Consider the following 25,015-nt stretch of genomic DNA (forward strand, 5'->3'; position numbering starts at 1 on the left):
AATTGTTACAATTACTGTCTATTGAGAGGTTTAATTGAGAGATTTAGATGTTAAATAGTGTAAATAGTGGCATAGCCATTAAATTACTCAAATAGTACTATACTTTGTATTTGTTCCCCTTATTCAACAGCTATGCAATATGATATTTACAAGAAAAAAGACCCCTGGGCAGGACACATAACATCATATGATTATTAACCTTAATTTATATAGCACCTGCATATTACACAGCATTTTACAAAGTATAATTAACTATTCCAATCAGTCCTTGCCTCATTGGATCTTACATTCTAAATTCTCTATCACACACTCTTTGTCATAAGCCAATTAATTTAATTATTTTTGGACTGTGAAAGGAAACCCATGTGAACATTGTAAGAACTTACAAACTCCTGTCACTCAGGTAGGGACAGAGGGATGCCCGTACAGTCGGCTCACGTTGGTATTACCTCCTCAGAGGCACGGGGTCTAACAGTGAGAGAGGTTTTCACCAGGGACTCCCGCAAGGGAGTTTGGACTTCGCTGCTCCTAGACCGCAGGTAGCGGCCCTCTTAGGGGGCGAGACTGTATTGAGAACCAAGATAATAACTGAAAATACCACGGATGAGACGTATCAGAATGACTGAAAAGCTAGGAGACTGTTTCCTAGAGAAACGGTAAAGCCAATATACAGAGAGAAAGTATCAGCCAGAGAGAATGCAGGAGACTGGTTGCGGTGATCTGCAGACAGATGTGCTGGAGACTCAGAGAACAGGTAGCAATGATCTGCAGAGCGTTACCACAGGATAGTGGAGTAGACACAGAGACTGTGATGATCTGCGGATGGATGCACTTGAGACTCGGAGAACAGGTAGCAATCAGGAGCCAGGGAACAGGATGTCTGAACAGGTGGATAGACCTGAAGATCTGGCAACTTACGCAGCTAAGAGGTGTGCTTAAATAGTGCGGTCAAGCATCCAATTGGTTGAAGAAACTGAATGGGAAGAAGTGCTGGTTCTCGCATATGCAGTTCACCAGACGAGATGGAGAGCCACGGCGTCCGTCGCGGAGAAGCCCAGCCGCTGTGAATAGGGTGAGTAACAGCGGGGAGCCTGTTGATCAGCAGGTCTGGTGTGTGACAACTCCACGCAGAAAATGCCCACGTCATATGGCCCCGGTGCTGTAAGGCAGCAGTGCACTATCCTATTGCTGCTTTACCCCGATGATTTTCAGTTCCTAATTACTGGGAAAAGTCCATGCTTCCCAGGCCAAATCCAATTTTATGTAAATGGGATTTTTTTCTTTTTTTTAGTAAATAATTTCTAAGTGTGTGGAGCTATTTTAATGGTCCAACTATTGCAGGTGGTATCATCAGTGACTTTTCTGTTTTCAATGCCACTCATCATACTATGTTGTTAAACTCTCCAGTCATTGCATTTTTAAATTTCAATATGACTGTTTAATAAACTGGCCCAAACAGTTATGTATGATGCAATAGCAGATTATTCTGCTGTTTAGCAGATATATCTTTGTCATTGATAAAATGTTCTTAATGGACAACAATAACAGCAGTGACAGATGCTGGCTATAATAGGTACTGCACTATATTAAACAATATATAGCAGATGTGTGCACATATTTTTTGTGGCTGCATTCTAGCAGTCAATGTACTCTATATATAGGGTCTTTTTCCAATTCAAGCTATTCAACTTATGGTTTATTTTTCAGTGACAACCACGATGAAGAAACACAGGCATTTATTGGAATATTTGATGGGATATTTTAAAAATGCCACAAATATTAAGCCCATTCATGGGGAGAAATGAATATTCAGATTCCACTTTGTTTTCTTCCAGTTCTTTTGAATAATTTTATAAACATTGGTATACTTTGCCTTTTACCACTCTGTTATCCTTTGTAAACATCATAGTATTTTATTGTTTCTATGTTTTGTTGTACACATCACCATACTTTAGACTATGTTACAAAAGTATAATATAACTTGCATTTCTCCAGGTTTCATTGTCTTAGTTTTGACTAGTTCATCGATAATGAACATGCATAGAGCTTTTTAGAAGCCTCTGCTCTAATGAAACATATTTAAAAAGTGGAGATTTTATTTTATGATCCATTTTAAATGATCACATTGAAAATGTTACACTTTGTGCACTTCATTTTCAGAATTAAAAACTAATTTACAGGCTGAATACATACATTAGGGAAACGTTTTTGTTTTTTTATTAATCTGACAGGGATTCTTTGAGAAAGCGAAGTATAGAGAAACCCAACATTGACTGCTAGAACATAGGGATTATTGTCCGTTAAAGGGGTTGCATCATTAAAAAGGAAATAGGTTATTGTAAAATATGGGCTGAATACACCAGTTCATCACTGTGAAATCTTGTGTATATAATGTATATCACTCACTGTGTTTATTCTCACCAACCACCTTCTTCCTGCTCACTTTCTGTATATTTTGGCTTTCTTCCTTCTAAGCTTACTACACATGAGTGCCAGGTTTTTAAATGAAAAAACATGCTTGTGATTGGTGAAGGAATTCCCTTGGATAAAAGGGAGAGGGATGTACTGTGTGATCAGAGCGTGACAGACAGCTTCTAGTTGGACCTGCCTCTATAGGCAGCTCTATGGAGTGTGAGCATGGTAATGAGGTTGATGACAGGGAGAGCAAGGAAAAAAAACATATTCCTGAGATAGGGTTGTGAAACAAAGTAATTGTTGTACATTATTCACACACACAGAATTCCATAGTATTGGGAAATCACATTAAATTGAATTAATTGACCAAACACTACAATAGTTGATTTCTATTTTCCATAATACAACACCTGTAACAAAAGAGGAGATTGAATATCAGTGTGAATACATACTGTGCAACCGAGTGTTCATTTCAAATATTCTATTATAAAATACAGTTATTCAGCTCTACTGTGAGCAATAAATAGCAAATATTACTATGATTATTCCCCTTTAAAATAGCCTTGTCTTTACACAAAATGACAATAATTCTCATTGTGGAATCTATATTCAGCTATAGAAATTGCAGTTTTTCATATCAATCAATTAAAGGCAATTTCCTTCATTTTTGGAATGTTCTTGCAACTCAGATATATGTACTTTCCTGTGTGCCTCTCTTGGTTTATTTTTCATTAGCAAAATTAATTAATTTAATACTGTTTGTAAGCATAGTACTTGTATTGCTAACATTAGCATAGAAACCATGTTGTTCTGTTTTTCAGCTGTATCTAAATAATTAGAGACTTCTTACTGCATGTATGCATGGAAAACCTCAATAAAGTAACTTTAAAGTGTTAATGTGTTCATCTATTTCACGTAAAATGATGATTGGGTGGGGTATGCTTAATAATACTCCTTCAGAATGCATGTTATAAATAAATCCAAGTGTGTAATTTACTTGATAAAAACCCTTCGGAATAATGGAAAAGTGCCCTTGAAAAATATTGTAAATGGTGATATTTAAGCTCTTGCTACAAAACAGCAATGTGTTCTGAATTATGGTACAATTTCTACAATGGTATTCAATGTTAACAACATGTTCAACTATTTGTTTTAAGGATGCAATTTAAACACACAACATTTATAATCATAAACAGCTGAAGGGTTTTTTCTTCAAATCAATAACACTTTATTCCGATATTAAAATCTTGGTTTTAAGGAACATTTTGTAAAAATTGCATATGTTATCATATTTGATGCTCAAGCACATTATTCTAGCAAGTCATTATGATGCCGCCTACCTTGTGTAGTTATATGGTGGTTATAATATATTACTAATAATAATCTTGTATATTAAAATTATTGATTTGTTTGTCTGTTCGGTTATGCATTCGGACACACCTGCACAGATTGGGATGAAACCAATGCAAGGTGGTCCAGTTGGATCCTGGCTAGGTTTTAGGGGGGGTTTGGGTCCCAGCCAGACCTCCCATTGGTGTACACTGGAAATATATAGAGAGAGAGCTGCAGCGCATGCGGCCACGCATGCGCAGCAGCTCCATTTCGGCGGCACTTTATTGTACAGCAGCCGCGGCGCTGTCAAAGAAGCATCCGCGGTGGTGCTGTATACAATACAGCACCGCAGTGGATGCTTCTTTGACAGGGCAGCGGCTGCTGTACAGTGCCGCTATGTAGGAGCACTGTTTAGCCCCAGTTCTTCGCGGAGGGGAGGGGTTTCTGGAGAACCAGAAACCCCCCCTGTGTGCGCCCCTGACTGGGCAGAAATTTGACCCGGGGAGCCTTCTCTGAGCCTGCATTCGGACACCCTTGCACGGATTGGGATGAAACCAACGCAGGGTGGTCCAGTTGGATCCTGGCCAGATTTTAGAGGGGGGTTAGAGTCCCGGTTGGACCTCCCGTTGGTGTATGCTGGGCAGAGCTTTGACCCAGAGAGCCTTTTCTGAGCCTTCCACTAGATGGATTTGGATGACATTTAATATAAAAACAAAAACAACACTGGGCAGCCACCTCATGGGTATGTTGGAAGAACTGCTAATCTGCTAATTATATATAAAAGGTTGACAATTACATCCTACTCATTGATAACGTAATAACATGAAGATTTAAACCTGGACAACGCCAGGTACTTGGGCTAGTATAATAAAGAATAATATGAGCATTTTCCTTTGCCTTCTGCCGCTCCACAAAATGTATGTTATGCATACTTTGGGCACAGAAGATGTACATTGTCACTAACACCCCCATCTGGCTACTCTAATTTAATATCTTATCAAATATTCACACAGTCAAACAACATATCACCTCTATTTTGTCAGGAAACCTCTCCTAACTGCCTTTACCAGTCACAACCCGCACATTGGGCACTTGTGACTTGGAAGTATTTACTGTATGGAGTTACACAGGATTCCAGCACTCAATCTTTCTCTCATCTAGCACACAGGTTACAGATTTGCTGAATCGCCCACGAACAGCACTCACACAAACACACCTACTTCAGTTTGCCATCACCTATTGAATAAGGGCAATAAGACCCCAATTTACTGCCTTCCACTGGCACACAATGAGCACTCCATGTTACCCACAGTTAGCAAGCCACACACCAGCAATCAAAAGGTTAACAGGGGGCACTTGAAGGGAGGGGAAGGGGCTCTCCTCAAGTCCAAATACTGTAGTTGCAACACCCTCAAGGCTCTATGACACAAATGTACATGTAGGCACACAGTCAGCTTAGTATGCAAATGTATTCACAATTCACACCTCAGCAATGAAAGGTTTAGCATGGTCAAGCAATCTATCTCTTCTAGACAGGCATCGAATTTGTTTAGAGCAATAAGGACATCACTTATTAAATGTTAGATTTAATATATTACTATATATATATATATATATATATATATATATATATATATATATATATATATATATATATATTTTGTAACAAAATGAGGCATTTAGATGGCAATATGCAGAGAAAGCAGGGAAGTAAAGTAAAACATTTGTGCAGCAATGCACCTAGGTTAAATGTAAAGACCTATGTGTAAGAAACAATAGTTTAAGTTTGGTTAACTTACATGCAGAGAAATCCTTCCTCTCAGCAAACAGACAGGGTGTGCCTCTTTAGTGCAAACAGAGCCAGTGATGGGGCGTTTCCTTTTAAAGAGAAGGTGGGTGTGTCATCTGTCCATCAAGCTAAGGCTGGGGGAGGAGTATCAGGTATAAAAGCTTGTTTGTCTCATTTGTGCATGGAGATCAACACTGGGGAAGCTGGCTGGTCTTCAGAGAGCTGAGCTATGTCTAGCTAGCTGAACAAAATACAACCTGTGTGTCTAGCGCTTTGTTCGGTCCTGCAGCCTTTAGTATGTACTTAGAGTTCCACTTGATACTCTCACATATCACAAACAGTACAGATGGTTTAATACATACACAAAAGCGCTTTCCTAGTCGCACTTCAAGTTGCGTCACTGGTAGTATGACCGTGGACTTCAGCATCTATTATACATACTGAAACATAGAAAAATTTTCCATAGCGCAGTACATGGTACTCATGGACCCGACGGTACCTTATATCAGATGAGATTGTGGTGAGCTTATGTGATTTACGATGTTCATGCCTGCTTTGATCTGCCCTATGGTACGGGTCCTGTTTTTATAGCTAAACATCTGTTATAGATGAATTTTATTAAAAGGTGAAACACTAGATTGTTTCTTTCTTTTTGTATGATATCTGGAATATCTGAGGGATTACGTGTATCTTGCGGTACACGTGAAGTGCCTTCCTGACGGGTGTACAGCAGTGGTGTATTGAGACTCCAGAAAGCCAAGGAGGACTCAGAAAGAGGATTTCCGCTATATGTGGGGCCATATATTCATCTGCATCTTGTGAGCATAAACCCATTGGGACGTGGAGTGGAAGGGGGAGCACGGGTGATTGGTGGTGACCCGCAGATTGAGACACATGTCTTCTCCCACTTTTAGACCATTGATACAAATGTTAGACTGTACTGCGCTATGGAAATTTTTTCTATGTTTCAGTATGTATAATAGATGCTGAAGTCCACGGTCATATCACCAGTGACGCAACTTGAAGTGCGACTAGGAAAGCGCTTTTGTGTATGTATTAAACTATCTGTACTGTATGTCTAGCTAGCGTTTAGGGTCTCCAAGTATTGCTGTGAAATCTGTACGGTGTCAAAACATTTACCATCCTGACAATAAAACTACATAAAAAGGAAGAAGGTGTTCGCGTGTGCTTCAGCAGTAGCCGGCTCTTGCCACAATATATATATATATATATATATATATATATATATATATATATATATATATATTAAAAAAGGCAATAAACAATTGATATACAAATAAAAAGTTGCAAAACAGGTAAACAAAGGGATAAAATTCAGAGTATAACTTACAGACAAGTTAGTATAATCTGCACCGAGGGAAATTGACTGGAAGATGGACAGCTTATCAATTCTGATTGATTTCCCAATAAATTGTCATTAATGGACTTAAAAGGGAAAAGGAAATAAAAAGGGCTCTCCTGTGACTCCATTGGTAATTTATTTCATGCTACTCTGATTGAAAAAAACCCCAATGAAATAGCAAAGATGATAAAACAGTACATGATAGATGTAGACAAAGTATTTCTGACTACACCAAGTTTACAGCAGAAGCGAGTTTGGGAGCTTCACTCCTTCTAGCTGCAATTGTGGGAGTTAATCGTAAGATGCAGGAACAATATATTCTTTTTGGTCCATTGGTGCTAGTCGTTTTTGTTTTCCAAAGGACTCAGTATACCTGTCTCACTGAATACAGCAGGAGCTGCAGGAGAGGTAAGTGATACTCTACTAGAGAGTGTATATAGCAAACAGTTACAGGTAGGATGGGCAGCACGATGGCCAAGTGGTCAGCATTTCTGCCTCACAGCACTGGGGTCGATTTAGTTCAATTCCCGAACATGGCCTTATATGTGTGGAGTTTGTATGTTCTCTCCGTGTTTGCGTGGGTTTTCTCCGGGTGCTCCGGTTTTCTCCCACACTCCAAAAACATACTAGTAGGTTAATTGGCTGCTATAAAAAAAAATTGACCCTAGTCTCTGTCTCTGTCTGTCCATGTGTGTGTGTATGTTAGGGAATTTAGACTGTAAGCTCCAATGGGGCAGGGACTGATGTGAATGAGTACAGCGCTGTGGAATTAGTGGCGCTATATAAATAAATGATTATGAGGATGGGGGTTATATATGCAATATAGACAGTTAGAACCTCATTTAGAATTAGAGGCTATTTGTTGGGTGTAAATATATATTTGTATTTAGATTTTAACATATCTTAGAATTGCGACCAGTTATGCATGAAAAGATGGAACGAGGATAGGCAAGCATATCTACTCTATAGTTGAGCATATGCTTTTGCATCAGCAAAGTATAAATACTGTTATATTTTTAATTAGATGTATCTTGAAATATGTGCAACTCAAAATACAAATGTAAGACCGCAATATTTTCCACCAACTTTTTATGCATACATTTGGACAAACTGTAAATAAAGCTCTTAGACCCTAAGAGAAACATTGCACATAGGAAAATTTTCCATAAAGAAGATCCTAAAGCAGTTATACTTGTTTTAAGTGGATGCTGAAGGCTGCATATTAACTTTGTTGAGGGGCATCAGATCACATTATAAGTTCATGCAGCTAAAACAGTAGTTTAATCCATGGCTGGCTAGACAACCTGGAAAGAATACAATATCATTCAATGACAGACTAATATGCTACATAGACTGTGAATGCACTACACTCACCTTACCACTAAAAAGAGGGGGACATTTTGCTTGCCATCATCATCATTTATTTATATAGCGCCAACATATTCCGTAGCGCTTTACAATTGGGGACAAACATAGTAAACTAATAAACCAACTGGGTAAAACGGACAAAGAGGTGAGAAGGCCCTGCTCGCAAGCTTACAATCTATGGGACAATGGGAGTTTGACACATGAGGTTAAGTCTACATTTTGCATTTCGGCCAAGCCAGACTGCAAAGGTAAAAGTGACTCATAAGCTAAATGATCCTGTCACACAACAATGTTGGTCAAGGGGTAGTTGCCTTGTGTGAAATTGTGTAACAGGTGGTAATAGGGAAATGTAGTAAGGTTAAGAGGGTGGTTGAGGAATATTATAAGCTTGTCTGAAGAGGTGGGTTTTCAGAGAACGCTTGAAAGTTTGTAGACCAGAGGAGAGTCTTATTGTGCTAGGGAGAGGATTCCATAGAGTGGGTGCCGCCTGACAAAAGTCCTGTAACTGGGAAGGGGAGGATGTAATGAGTGTGGATGAGAGACGCAGATCTAGTGCAGAACGGAGTTGGCGAGTTGGGAGATATTTTGAGACAAGAGAGGAGATGTATGTTGGTGCAGCTTTGTTGATGGCCTTGTAGGTTAGTAAAAGTATTTTATATTGGATTCGGTAGAAAACAGGCAACCAGTGTAGAGACATACAGAGTGATTCAGCAGAGGAATAACGATTTGCAAGGAAAATCAATCTTGCAAAATAGATTGTAGGGGTTTGAGTCTGTTTTGGGGAAGACCAGTAAGGAGGGAATTACAACAGTCAATGCGGGAGATGATAAGTGCATGAATTAAGGTTTTTGCAGTGTCTTGCGTGAGATATGTGCGAATTCTGGAAATGTTTTTTAGATGTATGTAACATGATTTAGACATAGAGTCAATGTGGGGAACAAAGGATAGGTACGAGTCAAGGATTACACCTAGGCAGCGAGCTTGTGGGGTGGGATTTATGGTCATGTTATCAACAGAGATAGAAATGTCAGGTATGCTCTTGTTAGTGGGTGGAAATATTATTAACCCTGTTTTAGAAAGATTAAGTTTGAGTTGGCGAGAGGACAACGAAGATGAAATGGCAGAAAGACAGACAGTTACACGGGACAACACAGATGTTCCGAGATCAGGAGAGGATAGATACATTTGGGTATCATCTGCATAGAGATGATACTGAAATCCAAAGGAACTTATTAGATTTCCAAGAGAATCTGTATAAATAGAGAACAGCAGAGGACCTAGCACTGAGCCTCGCGGTACTCCAACTGATAAAGGAAGTGGAGCAGAGGTGGCCCCAGAGAAATTAACAGCGAAAGAGTGATTAGAAAGGTAGGATGAGAACCAGGATAGAACAGTGTCTTGAAGACCTAGGGATTGCAGCGTTTGTATGAGAAGAGAGTGGTCAACGGTGTCAAATGCAGCCGAGAGATCCAGGAGAATTAGGAGAGAGTAATGGCGTTTAGTTTAAGCAGTGATCAGATCATTGACAATCTTAGTCAACGCAGTCTCTGTGGAGTGTTGAGAGCGAAAGCCAGACTGAAGAGGATCCAACAGATTGTTTGCGGAAAGGAAGCATGTGAGGCGAGTGTAGGCAAGTCTCTCTAGAAGCTTGGAGGGGCACGGGAACAGAGAGATGGAACGGTAATTTGAGAGAGAGCTTGGGTCGGAATCTTGTTTTTTTAGAATAGGAGTATTCACTGCGTGCTTGTATAGTGATGGAAACATGCCAGTAGAGAGTGAGACATTACAGATTTTAGTTAGAGGTGAAATGAGCACAGGAGATAGGGATCTACCAATTTGCGAGGGAATAGGATCAAGAGTACAGGAGGTAGAGTAGTAAGATAAGAAGAGAATAGAAATTTCCTCTTCATTTGGTGGGTCAAATGAAGAGAGGGTGTCAGAGGGTAGTGGGAAGGAATTGAGCTGATTGCTTGTCGAGGAAGAGGATACCATTTCTAGTCTGATCTTATCAATCTTGTCCTTGAAGTAGGAAGCAAGATCCTGAGCACTGATAGTAGATGGAGGGTTGCTGGAGAATTAACCGGTGGTAGTCACTTTAACGGTGCTGATATCACTGAAAGTGACTGCCACGAATGAAAAAAACGAAAATGACTTCCCCGACTTAGAATAAATGATTACTGACCTTAAGAATAACACAACAAGTCCCTGACATTGTGATACCAAATCACGATCACCAATAAGAAAGGCATGTTCTTTGGACACCATTTTAAATTGCAACCTCTCTATGACTATTTTTAAAGGGCCAATGCCAATAAGTTAGTAGGAATCTTAAATGTGGACACTTAAATAGTCTTGTAAAAAGGGCCAATATGTGAAGTAGTGTGGTAAAATTAAAAAGCAATGTCTAAATATGTCTGAGATAAAAACAGGCAGCCACTCACTAGATTCTCATCAACTCAGTTCAATACAACAGAGAAAGTTGTCATTTTTTGTAAGATCAGATTCTCTGTTTTTATAATTCCATATTCAGAAGGCTTTCTTCAAAAAATAAATTTTACATATTTTCATCACCTACACCACTTAATCAGGGACACTTTAATGAACTCGGAGTCCTCATATAAAAACGACTTTCAAAGGACCTATTGATTCATTAATTAATAATTAGTTGAAGACGTAGTAAAACAAACTAAAACTCAATCAAGCAGATTAATTTCATAACAATGAGTTGATTTAACATTATGACAAACAATTTATCCGTATAAGGGAAAACATATATAGGTGCATCACTCAATCTATAGTACATGCAGTACAAATAAAAAGTAGTACATCTAAAACATCCTCTGTATCAAATTATGTAATTAGAACATATCATATAAAAAGCAGCAATCCATTATTATCCAAAATGAATAACACACAGTAATATATATATATATATATATATATATATATATATATATATATATATATATATATATATACATACATACATACATACATACATACACTAGCTGAATTATCCGGTGTTGCCTGGATTTAAATCTTCAAGTTATTACGTTACCAATGCGCTGATGTAACCATCTACCTTTTAAAAATATTTAGCAGCTAAGCAGCTCTTCCAACACACCCATGCGGTGGCTGCCCAGTGTCGTTTTTATTTTTATATTAAATGTGGTCCAAATCTATTTAGTGGAAGGCCCAGAAAACAGGCTCCCTGGATCATAGTTCTGGCTAGCGTACACCAATGCAAAATCCAACCAGAACCCTAACCCCTGTAAAACCTGGCCAGGACCCAACTAGACCACCTTGTGTTGGTTTCATCCTAATCGGTGCAGTGGTGTCTGAATGCATATCTGGACAGAAACAGGCCAATGATTTTTATATATAATTCTCCTTATTTTCTGTAATAATAATAATAATAAAAAAGAGATTAGGGGAAAATTAGTTATAAACGCTTTCTAAATCAGCTGTGTCTTATACAAAAGATATATAGACAAATAGTGGGCACTTGATATAACACTTAAAACAATTTATTCGGCACAAATAAATACATAAAAATATATATCACTTTTGGCCATGCATAATTTGGGACAGAGAGCACGTTAAAAATTCAAATTGCACATATTCTCAAAAAAGAGCTAATGGTATAGTTATTAAAGATCCTATATCAGCATTATTAATGAGTAGATCAATATATTGAATTCAGCCATGATCACATTTGACATCAGAGAGATCTACCATTTTGGAACTCATATACAGAAACACAGTCTCTTTTGGCTCCAGCCTGTGGAACAGGAAATAGTATGTCCAAATCCCCAAATGGTTTCAGCTCAGTTCCGACTGATGGTGTAAGAAAGACTGTATTACAAAAAGGAATAGTCTCCCTTAATCATTGGATTCTTGTGGGCGTATTCAATTGTTAGCGTTAACACTAACAAATGAGTGCTCAAAAAATCTTAGCGTTAATACTGTAATTACTCGCGGAATTTCAGCTCGCTGCTCCCTGAGCTGCGAGCTGAAATTTTGCGAGTAAACTACCGTATTAACGCTTTTCGCGCGCAATATTACCGTATAAACGGTAATATTTTTTGAGCGCTCGTTTTTCAGCGTTAACGCTAACAATTGAATACGCCCCTTAGAGTCATGATACGTTATAACATTAAGAGACTTTCTGTTTCTATATTCTTTTGAAGATAACCTGTGGCTTTATGGTGTGACTTAGCTATGTGCACGGAAGCTAAGCAGTGTTCTTTCGGGATTATTTTTGGATGGAGGACCTCTTCTGCTCTTTGGGATTTGCTTTGCTTTTCAAAATTTTTAACTTATTAATATATTCATTTTGGAACAAATATCATTTATATCCACAGGGGATTTTACCCTAAGTTGGAATTGTCGCTATTGATAGAGATTATGATTTTTAGTAAAATGGCATTTACGAGAATTCTTGATGGGGAATTTGAGTCTTTTCGATTGTTCTAAATATTCCAATATATTAGTATACTATGTATTGTTAAAGAGGATATAACAGTCTCTAGGGTTTTATTGTGTATTATTAAAATTGTTTTTAAGATTTTCAATGAAATAGTCTGTGTACAAACAAGGACTGTTATTTAGAATGGGAGCGAGAGAAACACCCACAATAGAAACCAGAAAGTTATATGTACAAGTTGCATAATGAGATTGTTCTGTTCCCTCTAATTAGAGGTGGTAAATGAATTAATTGGATCTATGTGGGACTATATGAAGATCTCAGTCAGAACACATGCTAATTCTGGTTCTGATGAAATGGCTTATGAAGCCGAGAAACGCGTCAAGCAAGGAACTGGCCAGATTGCACAAGTGCATTTTCTCTATATTCAAGAGATTTTGAGGACTTTTAACAACTTCAGCACGGGCATTTTGATACTTTGCAAAACGTTATTAAGTGAGACGGCTTCTCTTCTGCGAGATACATTACAATCCAGCACGGATATACTCTCTCACTATAAAAGCGCTCATGAGCGGGACAGCCCAGTCTTCTGCGATATCTACAAGCTGCAGTGACAAGCAGGTGATATATAACACACTGACCGTCTTGAGCCTATAGCTATGAATGAATAAACACATTGCCACACATATAATTGTGTTAACTTGATCAGCAAAAGGAGAGTTAATGAACATTTCTTACACCATCAGTCGGAACTAAGCTGAAACCATTTGGGGATTTGGACATACTATTTCCTGCTCCACGGGCTGGAGCCGAAAGAGACTGTGTTTCTGTATATGAGTTCCGAGATGGTAGATCTCTCTGATGTCAAATGTGATCATTGCTGAATTCAATATATTTATCTACTCATTACTAATGCTGATATAGGATCTTTAATAAGTATACTATTAGCTCTTTTTTGAGAATATGTGCAATTTGAATTTTTAACGTGCTCTCTGTTCCAAATTATGCATGGCCAAAAGTGATATATATATTTTTATGTATTTATTTGTGCCGAATAAATTGTTTTAAGTGTTATATCAAGCGCCCACTATTTGTCTATATATCTTTTGAATGTTTATAGGTTGGATACCTATTAGTGGTGCGGCTGATATACATTTTTAGGTTATAACTAGCGCCCAATTTGTATATTTGTGTCTTATACAAATTCACCTCCTCAAATATATAATATTTAAAAAAAAACATTACATAAAAGACATAACATCTATCACTAAGTAAATCCTTATTTGATTTTATATGGTAATAAGAAAATTCAAGAGAAAGTGATCAGAGTGTTTTCTGAATCAGCTGTAATGATTGATATTATTATACCACCTACGAGTAAACCTGACAGAAAGATAGTATGAACTGAATAATTGGAGAAATATATATCAAAGGTGTTTGTACACCAATGTTCTCATTAACACTAAATAAAGTGTCATATGGAATCTCTTCTTTTCCTAGTAAATAATGAGGTACTTAAGTCCATATTAACCATCTTTATCTGGCTTTACCACATAGGAATTAAGAAACTTAAAAACAAATTTTTATGAAGGAACTCTCCTAAAGAAACTGTGTTTATACATTGTATATAATATTGGAACATTATGTTAAGTTCAGAGAATAATTAAATAGAAACACCCATATTAGCATCTGATATAAAAAGTTAAAGATCGAGAGTCTGCATCCTTTAAGTATGACTGTTAACCATCCTTTATATTTATTGATTCAGAGGAATATTAAATACCCAATTCTATGTGACTCAATATATGTATACATGTGCATTAGCAAATTATTTCCAGTCAAAACACTGATTGAACCGACTCAATGCTTATTATATTTAGAAAATAGTAATTTGTTAAGGGTCTAACCAAATACAATGATCTATTAAAATATTAGTAGTTTAATCAAAAACATTAATACAACGCTTTTTAATCTTCTGCAGGGGACTATTAAATTAAAAATATCTACATATTCTCCCCAAATAGATTCTTTTAATGATTAACTGTCATATCCTTCACAAAACGACAAAGGGAAAGATTTACTAAAACTTCTCAAATGGAAAAATTGGGGTGTCGCCCATAGCAACCAATCAGATTCTAGCTACTTCTAGTACATTCTAGAAAATGATAGCTAGAATCTTATTATGACTAACCAACATTTACTACATAAATATATTAGGCAAAACTATTATATCTAAGGCCCTCCTCTGAATATCTGCCATTATTTTTACAAAGCCCTATAACTAGATGAAACAGAACTGACATGCTTTAGCAAGTACTGTGGTGATTGCACAAATACAAATTAAAATGTTCATATTAGACCTTATCTGTCAGATTACACAATGGCAATTCCCATTTCACCTCTCCTATTTTCTCCCGGCCACATTCTCACGGCTCTAGATGCTTAGTTGCCCCGAATTGGAAAACGTGCAGACTGTCCTACTATCCCAGCTCTGATTAATAATCTTTGGCTGATTCATAAATTAGAACATATTACTTGCATCATAAACGACGGACCCAACCAATTTATATCAACCTGGCAGCCCTGGTGTGACTATTTTACCCTTTGAATTTCCTCTCCCACATACTGATTGATACAAAATTGTTTAGAGAACTTAACCTCCTCTGTTTATTTATTCTCCTTCTCCTCTTTCCCTCTCGTTTCTTTGCAATACTAACATACCCAACTTTCCTTGTCCATCTCCTTGGGACCTTTCCCCTTCTCCATTCTGCACCATGTACACCGGTCATATATTTACATTGACTTCCACCTTTTTGTGATTTTTGCTCTAAAACAGTGCGCTCAATTGTATTTAACGTGACACATTTCCATTCCTCCCTTGGTCCCTGTCTGTTATTCTGCATCCTCCTCCTCTCCCATTTGTTATGTAAAATTTCAATAAAAATTTAAAAAATAAATAGATAAAATGTTCATATTAATCCCACTGTAATATTACAATAAAGAGAGCACAAGTTCAGACACAATTCATTGTGTGCACAATGGTAACAAACTGCCAAAGCACAGTATTGTTGTCTATTTATTTATCACTCAGTCCCTACAAGGACTTTATGACAATTACCTCATATGATGTGTATGTCCTCTGCACTAGAATATGTGGTTGTAATCATTATCTTATTTGACCATGCAAGTATTATTTTATGGGAACATAAGTGCAGAAATCAAACAAAGGAAGTAGGCTTTTTTCCATTATATTGTTTAGTTTGTATCTTGCTTGTAGCTGTAGACTGTAATCTATATGAGGATATGGATATCGGGGGTAGTCATAGCGACGCTGCTAGTAACAACGCCATATATTTAGACAAAAAATTACCTATCCCCATAAACCCGACATTGAAAATATATAGATTTGCAAGAACGCACACAGAATACATGTCCGGCACTGCTGACGTAAATTCCGGCTGCTGAAAATGCTGCCCACTGGGATTCACGTCATTTACAATTCCGGCAGTGAGATTTTTGTTTTTAAAGCAGCAATGCTAAAACCCGCAGCATAGATTATCTAATCGAAAGGTTAGGGTTAGAGTTAGGATTCGGGTTAGGATTAGGGGTAGGGTTAGGATTAGGGTTACGAGTGCTAGATAATACAGGAGAGTACTTGCATTGCTACTTTAAAAACATAAATCTCATTGTCGCAATTGTAATTGACGTGAATTCCACTGTCCGGCATTTTCACCAGCCGGAATTTATGTCAGTGGTGCCGGACATGTAATCTGTGGGGGAATTCAATTCCACCCTGAATAGCGCAGTGTTAACTGTATTACCATTAATAAGGTCATTTTAACACAGATTTCTGCAAAAAGCCAGCATTGAAATTACCGTATTAATAATAATTATGCTCACTATTACTGTAATATCGGTAATAGTGCACAGGCCACGTTACTTTTTACAGTAATGACTTCCCCCTGTGTGTAGCCAGAAGGACTGCACCTTGTGATACATGATGCGTATGTATAAACATATTCTCTCACCTAGCAAGAACCAGTAAAGGTGATCTTTAAGGCAGAAGAAGAGTATGCCTTCTGATCACCATTCAGAAGACTTCATTACTAGAACTCACAGTAACATCAGAATAGATACATATTCTGATGGTCACTTCCAATGCGCCAGATGTTATAATTTAAATGTTTATGCCCACCTTCAGTATTACATTCATACAATTGTACTTGTCCAAGACACAACATTATACTAAATTACACTTTATGTGCAGGAGAATGTAAGACTGCTTTCCCCTTGGCAGGCATGAAAACTGGTGCTTGGGTGAGACCTCTTCATTGCATCTGCCTTAGTTTAACTACTGACTGTTGTAACCATCCTTCTAAATGTAAACATGGGAGTTAAAGAGAGTATCAAGAGAATCCAAGGGGAATGGTGGTGTACACAAAAAAAAAAAATCAAATAAGAAGGGATTTTATTTTCACCTAATTGTCCACTGTAATATCTTATTTGGTCATTATGAATTCTAATAAATGGCCCATGATAATTAATATTTATGTATGAGTCTCACATTGGAATGTTTTAAGAAAGTTCACAATGTTGCATTTTCCATTGTATAACCTGCCACTACAATACCCTACCAAAGAAAAGCACATCAAAAGGTACACAATGGAAATGATATGCTTGAGAAAAGATAAATTATGCTTTGTTTTGTTATTTAAACAAAACTTTCAGACAATATCCATCTATCAACCTAACAACAAAAGCATGTGTCTGGTAAAGAAAAAAAAGACATATATTTTCTCTCCCACTACAATATTGATGACAAATTCAGTTTATGGAATTTTATTACTAAGTGCAAATAATTCCCATAGTTGTAACAAACAAGAAACAGGTGCAGAGCCGAACCTCATTTGCATATAAATGAAATCATTTCGGTGCAAGACAAAATATTAGAAAATATACATTTTTATGCCAAACTCCTGATAGACTCACAAATATTAAGGTTATACATTGCAATTTTGAAAAGCATGTTGCATATCAATGACAATGCCATATAACGAAAATCCAATTATATTTAGTCTGTTTCAGTGTAATCCACTGAAAGAAGATACATTTTAATAAAAACAAGTTGAAATACAACTGCTAAATAATTGCATTCACCGAGGTCAACAAGGTATATCAAAGTTGACAGATTTTTTTTTTAAGACATTTAAAATTAAAATGGCAAAAAGTGACTGATGGAAATATTTTAAAAATACAATATTATTACTTGCATTTGAAAGGTGATGGAACAAAGCTATGTATTATATAATTAGCAAAATCATCCTACATTATGGGACAGGGGACTGGCACTTTACTACATGCGATTCATGTACATAATGATACAGAAATAATATTTCAATGAGAGGTGAGTGTCACTATCTATAAAACATTATTCTCTCATATCAATTGGTTACTTTCCATTGGTTATACTGCAGCACTGCAGTTGCTACAAAATAGCACGTGTTTAAATCAATGCAAATGGAAAAGCATATATAAGAGCTCATAAAGAGTGATAACCTTCAAATGTCACACAATGTATTATACAAAGGTCAGATTAATATCAATATGTTTGCACATGTTGTTTTTGCTAGAGGCCAAAGTATAGTCATTTACATTTTACTATCCAGATTCTCAAAAGGTAAGCAAAGTCAGTTGTGGGCTAGTATAGGACATTAGCTCTTGGGTGCTGTCACGGAGGAAGGAATTCAGTGTGGCCACCTAGTGACGACAATTGATAACCACATGGGGTTTCGCCACCCACAACAACAAAACATTCTTTTATAGTATGTGACTGCTCCTAGTTCCCTCCTGGCTGACGCCTCCTATATTCATGCCCTGCTTTCTGATTAAGACACCTGTACTGCCAAGCTAAGTTTATGTATGCAACCACTCATAGAAAAGCTGCTTTTAGATGTAGCACCCCTTTCCCTAGCACAATGAAAGAAGTGGTGAAATGTTCTCTCTAGCTTCAGTGCCTACATCCGAGTCTTCTGCACTGTATGGTGGGATGCAGACTGTGACTGAATTCACCAGGGGGTTGACTCGGGCAGCCCCTTGTACCCGACCACACTAACCCTCTAAATAATAATGTACAGCACACTGTAATTGCAAACAATCAACTGGATGTTTATTTTGGGGAAAATAAATGGGAGAGGAGGATTTAAATATGGGGAAATTATAAACAGGATAAATGGGACATCAGGTAAGATATTAATCAAAAGCAACAGCAAAGCAATAACTAAACAACAAGATGTCCACCGCACATACATTCACTTGTGCCCCAAACTCTCCCATAACGCACCCACACACAGCGTGAACATATAAATCAACAATAATTACAATCCTGCCAATATTAAATAATTTGTAAGGTTAACTAAATAACATTGGTGCACTTGTTGAAACATTGGCAACATGTATTTGTTTTCATTATTCCATTAAGTCTGTTTTAATTTTGTACATAATATCTAGAATCCTCTTCATTTTGAGATTTCATTAGGTTGTTAGCACCCTATCCACTCACCATATTTTGTACCACTATTCTTTAACATACTTGGGTTGCTTGTATGTAGGTTAGTAGTGGGCTGTTTCAATTTGTCAGCGTGGACACACCTATAAATATCTTTTATATTTCCACATCCATGACTCCAAGAATATTTAACCTACTGAAAATATAACAACTCATAATTGGACCCAGATTGGCATGTTGAAGTAGGCTGAGGAGACAAAAACATATTTCTTCACCATTTCTCCTCTTACACAATTATTTGATAACTTTCATTTAGGAGTGAACACTATCGCTTTTAAGAAATTAGAATATAGAAGTCATCTAATAATGTGTATTGTGCCTTTATGATTGCTTTAAATATAATGTAGAAGTTAACAAGGAAAAATAATGAGTACATGGCAATGTTCCAGGAAATGTGTGGAACATGCTTAAAGATAAGAGAGGAGCTGGCAAGAAATAGTTTATTTTAGATAACATTGTAACTTGTAGTGTTTTGAAATATACTTTGCAAGGCTAAAATCATAATGACAGATTTATAGCCCCAATTATTTTAGACATATGTTATAACTTTTTGCATGCTAGAAAAAGTTTCAGAGTGCTATAAAAATGTATAATCTTGCAATAAATAGAACAGTTTCTAAACACACAAGAGATGTTGTTGAGTTTTCTCTGTTCTCTGATCATAATGCATGCATGCAGTAAAGAATTGCTTTGATTGTGTATAGCTCAGTTAAATCCACCATATGCTATTTGTGGATTGAGACACCTTTAAAAGTTGGTCACAGACTGGAGACTCCCATGCGAGCCAGCTGGTGAGTTCATCAGGTGTGCCCCCCATCAGGGAAGCCCAGGCTAACCAGGGATTGCCTGGTTCAGAATACTGGAGATACCTCCAGATTCTGCATTTTCTTTGGAAGGAGAAAATTCACAAATATACTAGCAGAGATTTCACGCCTTTAAAGGGGATGTGTACAATTCCCAGCATCCACATAGTAGCCATTATTTGCAATTCATTAAAGAGAATCTCTTTAGCACATTCCTGATGTATGCGAGGGACTGGAAGGGACTTGTTAAGGAACACAACTGGGTCCAGATTTTTAAAGTCACTCATATCAGTTTTGTGAGTATGGCAGTGGTGTAAAATCATTTCAAAGTATTATGTTCTGTGCTATGAAAAATACAGGCTTTACACATGAACCAAATATATATAATTTCACTAAAGCAGGGGTTCAATATCTAGGACACACAGTGGCAAGTGGAAGACTGAGACTAAAACCCAACCAAATTGGAAGATATTAATTCATGGACTATTTCTAAAACCCATAACAAGTGTGTGCTCAAGAGAGCATAGCTGACAACTCTAGATACTGTTGTCAGCATAGACGTTGTGAAGACGGAGCGTGAGCTGCATGCACAAGTGTTGTTGGGCGTCATGTTGAAAGCTGCGAGGCAGATGTCAGGTCTGTAGCAGCAGCACAGACAACAAATAATATGTTAGCAATTAGTTTGAAACAATAAGCAAATATAGCATCATACATCAGGAAGAACCAGTCTGTCTCCATTGCAGTATTACCTGTGTTCAAGTTTATTCATGCAGTTTTATTTATGGTCCTTTGTTCCAGAGACTATATAAACAACCTATTTTCACATTTCCTGCCAGGGAAGTGCCAGATCCCATATTGGATATATTGGTGTTTTTTTTTTTTTTTTAGAGCACAACGTTTTATCATAATTTTATTACATTTAATCAAAATATCTACATTGATTCTGTAATGGCAAATATACTAGGAACAGCTAATTTATTTGTGACACATCAATCTTAAAATATTGTAAGAAAATGAACCACAATCATAAATACCTGCATGTTTGAAAAACAAAGTGGATTACATTTAGTTTCTTTTAGTTACGATTACAACATAATCCATATTTCTCCGTTGCATAATTACAACTTATTTTAAAAGTTTATCTTGTTATTCCTATATTCTTGTGACCCTCCCAGCCTGGCATAATGATGTATAAATGTCTCCTGATACATATAATAACATGCATGATGCAGGTATCCTGCTAGCAGTTAAAGTGCAGAAGAAGCTGGGAAAAGGTACTCCTTATCAGAAAGAGTTTCAAACATTAGACACATTGCCTATAATCTGGACTGCCTCTGGAATACCTTCATCACAATAAACAGCATACACTTTGATCAGGATGACACCGGAAACCTAACACTAGAAACCTAACACTGACTAGACATAGCCCTCCTGTCTAGACACCAGCTACTGTTTGGCATCGGTCAAACTGCACATATGCACAATACAAGTTTATGTACACAAATCCCCTCCTTTGATCTAATTATCTCATTAAACCAACTGTGTGTTTTTAGCCTAGGAGTCTTACTGTGCAAGGTAACCCTGCATGCAGCCTCTCCCTGCAGCCTGTCAGTTGAACACTTAACTCCTCTCTTAGACACTTGTGGAAAATCACTCCCTTTGTCACACTATATATATATATATATGCATATATATATATATATATATATATATATATATATATATATATTCTTTTTCTGAATGTATTTTTTCTTTCATTTTTGAGATGATAGAAAGAAAAACTGTAATCTTAGAGAAATACAATATTGTAGATTTGATATTGGGACACTAATAACATATATCCAATTAAAATAATACATTTGTCTAGATTTTAATCCTCTTTGGTAAACATCTTCTTAGCATCCTAAGCTAGAAAAGAGATTTAAAAATGCCAGTCAATAGCTTTGTCATATGCACATTACAATGATACCCGTTTGAAAAAAGTGCACTGTTACTTATAAAAACTACATTTTGCTTCAAAATATACACGTTATGTTTTATTACATAGTTCTCTATGCATCTAATACTTATTTACAAGGGGTAATGTCATTTATACTGACTGGTGCACAAAAACGAGACGATGCCTGCGTTCTTTGATGGTGGAGACATATCCACCTACTGTTAGTTCAATTCCGTATAAGTGCAAATTACAGGTATAGGTAGTTATGTGTATACAAAACCAATATCACCAATGTGAGGCTCTTGTAGTTGACTGATCTAGAAGGGGAGATTAAGGCAGATTTAAAAGCATTTTTTTAGTTCCAAAGAAACCTATAGGTTTTCCAATGTGCAGACAGCAAAATGTACACCCTTTTCAGATGTGGTGTAAAGCGGGCGTTTCAGTGGAAAGCTGCTTGCACAATTAAGTGCAGGTATTATCCTATTTTTGTGCATGCTGCAAAATACAGTAAGTAAAACATTATTTAAATATAAGACGTATGAATTAGACAAATTTCATTTTCTGTAGCAATATGAAAAATGTTGATGTGCCTGACACTTATTGCAGTTCAACGGGCAAGAACCTGTTTTTGTCACATGTGGCCTGCAAAACAAATTTGGTTGGCTACTGCAAAGGGTAATTTTTTACACATCGTTAGCCAATTATCATCATCATCATCATTTATTTATATAGCGCCAACATATTCTGTAGCGCTTTACAATTGGGCACAAACACAGTAAATTAATAAACAAACTGGGTAAAACAGACAAAGAGTTGAGAAGGCCCTGCTCACAAGCTTATAATCTATGGGATAGCCAATCAATCGATGTGTACTAAAAGCAGATACATGGAAGAAACAAGCATTTTTGCACAGGCTCATTTTGGCTATACACTGGCAGATCTTGAAGATTGTACTTGTTGTTGAACTACCATGTTCATAGACAAAACGAACAGATCTAGTTGCTTGGCAGTTGGAATTGAATCACCAGATCTCAATTTTCTCATCCAGTGCAGTCAACCTATGACACATGCACAAGCCAACCATTTGGATTCATGAACATTCTATATAGAACCTCATGTGCTTCTTTTTATGCAAACGGATTGTATTTAGCAGACAAAATCGTGAAATGTGGCCAGAATGCACCTATGTACAACTGTATGTGAAAAATAGTTTGTTCAAAATAAATTGCTTGTTAAAATAAAAGTGGTGTTAAACCATTTCCGTGATACCTTAGTGGTGTGCTTCCATTGGAATGTATAGATAATTATTTATTTTCCCTCAGTAGAACATGTAACATGGAAGGCCCTGTTTATATTACTAAACACAAATATGCAAGTAATAAGTTTCTTTATATTACAGATGAGTGAAATTGTAGTGATTTGTCAATCATTTAGTTATTTTACCCCTATTGTTATTTTTATGGAACAATAAAAAATTAAAACAATGCATAAAATTGAGAGACAATTTCTTATTGTAATAAGTGGTAATGTGCGCAGTCAGACATTGCGGTGTTGCCTGGCTTCATATCACTCTAATTTGAATTCCCCCCTTAGTGTCAAGTGTTGTGTTTAATTAAAAACATATATTGTAGAGTATATTTCAGAAACCATCCTACTGTTAAAAGTGCTACTCTTGGTTGAACAAATGCTATGTTCTCAAGTCAAACTCTGCTTATCACATTAAACACTGCTATTTGGATACAAGGGTAATGGGAGGATGCACTGGACAGTGGGTGGACGAACGAGCTGCAGTATGGACGGGTTAAACCAGTCCCCTAAATATGTAGACAAAATAGATTGGTCCTACTGCTCTCAATACTGAATATATATGAGGTAATGTGCCATTACGTGCCATTATCAAGTTATCTTGATGTAAGTGTATTACTTTATTTGGTAATAAACTGCCATACAGTGCTTCACCATGTAGCTTCATTTCTTCCCTGCCACGAACCGCGCATGCGCGGTATACACGTTACCTAGGCAACGACCCTGGACCCTTCATTCGAGCATCTGCCAAGCGTCTAGCGCCCGCTTACCTCGTGCACCGACACTCCATGGGTACCCGATTACCACCGCTTCTTGGCAGGGCCGGATTAACCCTAGGGCTAACTGGGCTACAGCCCAGGGGCCTCGGGCATCCAGGGGGCCCTTGAAAGTGCTCAGCAGCACTATTGATCAGGCGGGGGCGCCCCTGTCAATGCTGCTGAGCACTTTCACTGCGGTCCTTCCCCGGCGCGCTGTAGTCTCCTTACTGAGGAGATCCTGTGAGTCTCATGAGATCTCAGTAAAGAGCGTACAGCACGCCGGGGAAGGGCTGCAGTGCCAGGAGAAGGAGGTAAGTGCCTTGGGGGCGGCTCGGATCACGGGGGAGGGGGGCGGCTCGGATCACGGGGGGCCCTCATGGGGGAATGGAGGCTCCCTTAGCCCAGGGGCCTCCATTCCCTTAATCCAGCCCTGCTTCTTGGCAACAGATATCTGTATTCATCCACTAATCGAAGCAATGCACAGCCTCATGGAGAGCCAAGGGAACGTCCATATCCAGACATCGCATGCCGCAGAGTACAGATTACCTCTGAGCGAGATTACATCCTTTATAAGGTAATTGCAAAAGCATACAATATAGGATATCCCAATCACTTACAGTGATACAGCGGCTCCATTTGGACCCCACCCAATATATCTCCAGTCTGTTCCTCAATCCGCAGCCACTGACATTTACCATTCCTGATTATTATAAGATATCAATATGACCTCACATACGTAGTTCTATATACAGTTTATGTATTTATCTACTTATGGTCACAATTTTACTGCCATTGCAATTACCATCGTTAATACCATTGTATTGTTACTATTTCTGTGTATGGTGTTCTGGAACATATATCTGATCTCATTTACTTATGTATCAACATCAGTTTCATTTCCTCATATATATTCAGTATTGAGCAGAGTAGGACCAATCTATTTTGTAAACAC

General features: G+C 37.4%; 1 protein-coding gene across 1 annotated transcript in view; it reads left to right on the forward strand.

Moving 5' to 3' along the window:
• Nucleotides 1-3,278, forward strand: part of HFM1 (helicase for meiosis 1) — a 120,355-nt gene extending 117,077 nt beyond the window's left edge. The window contains exon 39 of the mRNA XM_075184044.1: nt 1,708-3,278. Within this exon, the coding sequence (XP_075040145.1) occupies nt 1,708-1,765 (58 nt within the window). The 3' untranslated portion in view covers nt 1,766-3,278. The remainder of the gene's footprint in view (nt 1-1,707) is intronic.
• Nucleotides 3,279-25,015: the final 21,737 nt, after the last annotated feature.

This window comes from Mixophyes fleayi, chromosome 8 (genome assembly GCF_038048845.1).
Source record: "Mixophyes fleayi isolate aMixFle1 chromosome 8, aMixFle1.hap1, whole genome shotgun sequence".
Taxonomy (NCBI): Eukaryota; Metazoa; Chordata; class Amphibia; order Anura; family Limnodynastidae; genus Mixophyes; species Mixophyes fleayi.